A 5,645-nucleotide genomic window follows, 5' to 3' on the forward strand; every position below is an offset into this window, starting at 1 on the left:
CTTGTAAGAGTTTAGAAAGTTTTATGTCACGGCGTGTAGCCATTTGTGGCGTTTCGTAACATGAGTAAAAGTGTGAACCAGGTAATTATTAGCTGTAAATTCCAACTATCCGAAGGAAACTCTAAGAAAAGCTAAAGATGGCAAAATGTGAAAATAATAGAAGAACCCAAAGGGTAATTAAGGAATAAAAGATTCAAATTTCTATAAACTCATAAAAACGTTACAAACTCTCGAGGGAAGAAAGAAAGAAGACGGAGAAGGAAAGAAGACGGAGAAGAAAGAAAGGGTAACAACAAGAAAACGGTTCCGCTCTTGTTGCCGCCCTCTTGTCTCCTCCTCCTCCCTCTCTCTCTCTGCTAATGTCAAACTCCCTCGTTATCTCCATCATCTCCTGTCATTTTGTTCCCAGACAGATTATTGAATCGTTTCTCACAGATTAATCTCTTTTTTCTAAGGTAATTTTCTGATTTTTTTTCTTTATACTCTGTTTTGATTCACTGTAATGTATTTACAGGTTCCTGTGTTTTTGATCCATGATAATGGTTTTGAAGCTTATTCTGTAATCAATAAGGGTTTGAAGGATCATTTCTTACCATTTCTAGAAAATTTCTTGCTCCTTGTTATTACCGAATGAGTTTGAGGTTAATAATGCTATTTTTGGAAAAAATTGGGTGTATATAGATAATGGAATGCTCCTTGTTATAATCGGATGTGTTTGAGGTTAATTTGATGGATTTCTTGTGTTTTTCATTCTCCATTTCTTTAAGGTTTTCTGAAATCTGTAAAAAAATTATGATGAGGTTTTGTTTGAGTAGTACATTGAAACCTAATTAGCAGTTATCAGCGAAACGATTGAGTCGTGGGTGATTTGGGTACTTTTTATGATTTTGGTGTTGGGGGGAGATAAAAACCATAGGTACAAATAAAAAAATGTGGTTTTATTTTATGGAAATTTGTACAATTTTGAGACGTGCATCAGAGTTAATAAAGTTGACCTAATTAGAAAAAGAACAGTTGGCTAACTTGGGGGGTTTCAATTGAGTCTTTCTAGAGTCTTTTTTTTTTCTTGGAAGGAAGAAAAACGGGTTTGTCCATGTGAAGGACTTGGTTTCATCATTGCATTGAAATATTTGAAATGGGATGCACATACACTTATGTGGAACTACATGATAAAACGATACGGTGACGAACTGTAGAACATTGTAGATCAATGTATCTTCGAGATATGGTGTAAATTAAGCCAATCATCGAATACACTAGAAGTCTTAACTTTCACAAGTTTAAAGTACATTGCACTCAATTTTGTGAAACACGAATGTCAAACTATAGGGTATAAGTTTGGTAAACATGTGTGTTTGATTGTTATTTGTTTGATGGGTAAAGTTTCAGGAGATTGATGCTAATCAAGGAACAAGATGGCATCTGTTTCGGATATTGGTGCTTCAGCCCTTATAAATCTTCTGTCTGCAATTGCATTCCTTGTCGCGTTTGCAATATTAAGGCTTCAACCATTTAATGATAGAGTTTATTTCCCAAAATGGTATCTCAAGGGGATACGAGGCAGTCCAACACATTCTGGAGCACTTGTGAGCAAATTTGTCAATTTGGATGCCAAGACATATTTGAGGTTTTTGAATTGGATGCCAGCAGCGTTGAAAATGCCGGAATTAGAGCTTATTGACCACGCAGGACTTGATTCTGCTGTGTATATCCGGATATATCTTCTTGGGTCAGTTTCTGGATAAATAGTTATGCAAAACATTTTCTTGTTTAATTACAATCCTGTCCATTTTTTTTTTATAGTCATCGTCTTTCTTTGCAATTTGTTTATCATCTAACTAATAAGGAATTTGGCCTGCAGCTTGAAAATCTTTGTCCCTTTAACTATACTTTCTTTTGCGGTCTTGGTTCCTGTCAATTGGACTGATGGAACACTAGTAAAAAGCAAGGATTTGACATTTAGTGATATTGACAAGTTGTCAATATCCAATGTTGGAGCTGGATCAAAAAGGTCAGGTTACTATTATTTCTAAATTAGTATCTTGTTTGTGCTCATGGTAATCGTAAGGATTTGGTTATTTGAAATGTTTTCAAATCCTTGGGAAGCCAAAGAAATTCATAACAAAAGGTGCTTAAACCTAGGTGCTTAGTATATGCGCCACTTTCTCAGACTGGTAGAAAATCTCAATCGTACATTTTAAAGTTATTGCTGCATGATTCTGAACCTTATGCGCCGATTTTCCACTTTTATATTAAGATGAGGTTGATTCCACAGTACAGGTTTTGGGCTCACTTAGTAATGGCATATGTCTTCACATTCTGGACATGTTATGTGCTATATCACGAATACAAGAGAGTATCTATTATGAGGCTCCAGTTCCTTGCATCTGAAAAACGTCGTCCAGATCAGTTTTCGGTGAGTACAACTTGATCTTTTGATACTTCATCTTGTTTATGTGAACTTGTATGCTTACCTTCATTCATAATTTACTTGACAATTCTGCGCTTTGCATTTGTTATTTTCCACACTTATAATTGGGTATGTTTCAGGTTCTTGTGAGGAACGTCCCTCCAGATACTTACGAATCAGTTGGCGAGCATGTTGAACATTTCTTTTGTGTCAATCATCCTGATCACTACCTCACCCATCAGGTTACTATGCACCATGGTGTTTCATTAAGTAGAAGTAGAAATTTCAGAACAATCTCTTGTCATATTAATAGCCTAAGCTTAAACGCCAGATGTATTCTTTTACTTCACATTGGGGTTTCACATATCTAAAAGAATTTCATTAACTTTTATCTTTTGGCAATTTAGGTTGTCTACAATGCAAATACTCTAGCGAAAATGGTGGCACAGAAGAAAGGTTTGCTGAACCGCCTGCGCTATTATCAAAACAAATATGAGAGAAATTCCAGCAAAAAGCCTACAACCAAGGTATTTGTCTTTACTTGATAAACATGCTTTTGATTTAAATTCTACTATGTTGTAACTTGTAAGTAACAATCCAGTTATCTCATAGAAAGACTTTTACATATAGACAGGTTTTTGTGGCCTCTGGGGGGCAACTGTGGATGCAATTGACTATTACACTGATGAGATTGAAAAGTTATCTAAAGAAGTAAGCCTTGGATACGCTTTATGTTTTGCTCTGTTTAATACATTTAACCATTGGTTATATATTGTTTTTAGTTAAGATCTAAATCAATTCTTTGTCCAGGAAATTTCAGAAAGGGAAAGGGTTATGAGTGATCCTAAGGCTATTATGCCTGCTGCATTTGTTTCATTCAAATCTCGATGGGCGGCGGCTGTGTGTGCTCAGACTCAGCAATCAAGTAACCCGACATTGTGGTTGACAGAGTGGGCCCCTGAGCCACGAGATGTCTATTGGTCTAATCTTGCAATCCCATTTGTTGAGCTTTCAATCCGGAGATTGATCATGGCAGTTGCAACGTTTTTCCTTACATTTTTTTTCATGATTCCGATCGCATTTGTTCAGTCCCTAGCTAACATTGAGGGGATCGAGAAGGTCATGCCCTTCCTAAAACCTCTAATAGAAAAGTAAGTGTCTATGTTGCTTAAAATCACATGTATTGGACTTTTAGTGTTAGTTATGAGTTAATTTAGCCTCTTCATGTTGTCATTGTTCGAAATTGGTATTGCAGGAAGGTCGTCAAATCCGTTATCCAAGGTTTCCTTCCTGGGATTGCATTGAAAATATTTCTCATTCTTCTTCCAACAATACTCATGACCATGTCGAAGATAGAAGGTTACACATCACTGTCGTCATTAGATAGGAGATCAGCATCAAAGTATCACTTATTTGTTCTTGTTAATGTTTTCTTGGGGAGCATAATCACAGGAACGGCATTTCAACAACTCGATGCTTTCATCCATCAGTCTGCAACTGAGTATGTCAACATTTTCATGCCAGTCATTACAAATCTTGTGCCCTTTCATTTTCTTCTGTATCTTCTAATTCACAACTCTTAAATTTTAACTTTTTGTTTTGTTTTGGTAGGATCCCGGAAACAGTGGGCGTGTCTATTCCAATGAAAGCCACTTTCTTTATTACGTATATCATGGTTGACGGTTGGGCTGGTGTTGCTGGAGAGATTCTTCGATTGGTTCCATTGGTTATGTTTCACTTGAAAAATGCCTTCTTGGTTAAGACAGAGCAAGACAGAGAGGAGGCAATGGACGCTGGGAGTGTGGACTTTGCTTCTAATGAACCTCGAATACAGTTGTATTTCTTGCTTGGACTAGTCTATTCTGTGGTCACACCAGTCCTCCTTCCTTTTATCGTCGTCTTCTTTGGTTTCGCATATTTGGTGTTCCGTCATCAGGTAAGCTAGAAGCGTCGGAAGTCCAAAACAAATTATACCTAATAAAAAGATCTCAATGTGACTACTAATTTTTTCTTTGCGATATTTGTTTTCTTCTTGCAAGATTATCAATGTTTATAACCAGAAGTACGAGAGTGGGGCAGCGTTTTATCCAGATGTTCAGCGCCGTTTGATTATTGGACTAGTAATATCGCAACTTCTACTTATGGGTTTGATGAGCTCAAAAGGTGCGAAGCAGTCAACACCATTGCTCATTGCGCTTCCTGTGTTGACCATCTGGTTCCATAGATTCTGCAAAAGCCGTTTTGAACCAGCATTTGTCAAATTTCCCTTACAGGTAACTCAATTTTTGTATCCCGAAGTAGAAAATTTTGTTTGATAATTGTATGCTTTTCTAGTAGTACTTTTCATCCTTAACGTTGAATCAAGCGAAACAGGTATGTCTATGTCATTAACCAAAGCAAAATGGTTTCTTTTATGAATTTTCGATACAGGATGCAATGGTGAAGGATACATTGGAACGAGCAACTGAACCGAACTTGAACCTGAGAGCTTACCTCCAAGACGCCTACATACACCCTGTATTCAAGGATGATGTTTCAGAAAAACTATCAGCGTACGATGAAGAAGAAAACAATATTCTTGTACCAACCAAGAGAACATCCCAAAGAAGTACGCCTGGTCAAAGCAAATACGATTCCGAAGCTTCTGATACTGGTGGTTCTTAGAACATTCACTAAGAGGAGAAAGAGATTGAATTCCACTCGTGCAGTTTCAAACTCCTCTAGTGAAGAAAATATTTTTCTTTTTGGATTTCCCTTGCGGTGATTCTTTTACTAACAGTAGTGGTATGATTGTCGTTGTTAGGGACAATGGAAATTGTATGGGAAATGTCCCAAGTTTTCATGTTTAACAGTTTGGAACAAGAAGAAAGTGAGAATAGGAAACTACGTGTGAGAAAGAAAGGAATGTGCATAGTCTTTGGCTAACCTTTATTCATCAGTGTAATTAAAATCTTTCGGATATGATATTCCAGAACGTTTGATATCTTTGACTATCCTTTGTTTTTCTTTATTAACCACTTGGGTACATTATTTAAATACCTTTAAAAATTCGCACCTTAAAACGTACTCTCTTTCCCACTTTGTTGCAGAAATAGTGACATTTTCAATCTCTAACATAAAATGATGGGCTATTTTGTGTTTCCTCCCCTCCCAAGATCGCTACTTAGCGTTTCCTCCCAAAAAAATCGAAATTAGTGTTTCCTCCCTCGTTAGTTTTTTCATCCATTATTCGGTT

General features: G+C 36.8%; 1 protein-coding gene across 3 annotated transcripts; it reads left to right on the forward strand.

Moving 5' to 3' along the window:
* Positions 1-240: 240 nt before the first annotated feature.
* Positions 241-5,405, forward strand: LOC113355311 (CSC1-like protein At4g02900). Of its 3 annotated transcripts, none has more exons than XM_026598139.1 (12): positions 241-455; positions 1,384-1,729; positions 1,862-2,011; positions 2,281-2,416; positions 2,551-2,652; positions 2,818-2,937; positions 3,041-3,121; positions 3,221-3,561; positions 3,666-3,911; positions 4,022-4,346; positions 4,450-4,683; positions 4,841-5,405. In XM_026598139.1, the coding sequence occupies exons 2-12, from the start codon at positions 1,416-1,418 to the stop codon at positions 5,072-5,074; spliced, it is 2,283 nt and encodes a 760-aa protein (XP_026453924.1). In that variant the 5' UTR covers positions 241-455; positions 1,384-1,415; the 3' UTR covers positions 5,075-5,405. The 3 variants fall into 3 exon arrangements, with proteins under 3 accessions (XP_026453924.1, XP_026453925.1, XP_026453926.1); XM_026598140.1 differs by having other exon boundaries at positions 1,390-1,729; XM_026598141.1 differs by lacking the exons at positions 241-455; positions 1,384-1,729 and having other exon boundaries at positions 1,879-2,011; positions 2,276-2,416.
* The last annotated feature ends 240 nt before the right edge of the window (positions 5,406-5,645 follow it).

Source organism: Papaver somniferum, chromosome 3 (genome assembly GCF_003573695.1).
Source record: "Papaver somniferum cultivar HN1 chromosome 3, ASM357369v1, whole genome shotgun sequence".
Taxonomy (NCBI): domain Eukaryota; kingdom Viridiplantae; phylum Streptophyta; class Magnoliopsida; order Ranunculales; family Papaveraceae; genus Papaver; species Papaver somniferum.

What these genes read in the sequence shown, in the direction of transcription:
- LOC113355311 (XM_026598139.1), top strand. Translation starts at nt 1,416, where the DNA reads ATGGCATCTGTTTCGGATATTGGTGCTTCAGCCCTTATAAATCTTCTG. An exon ending in ATCCGGATATATCTTCTTGG is followed by an intron (nt 1,730 to 1,861) that starts GTCAGTTTCTGG and finishes TTTGGCCTGCAG; the next exon opens with CTTGAAAATCTTTGTCCCTT. An exon ending in GTCGTCCAGATCAGTTTTCG is followed by an intron (nt 2,417 to 2,550) that starts GTGAGTACAACT and finishes GGTATGTTTCAG; the next exon opens with GTTCTTGTGAGGAACGTCCC.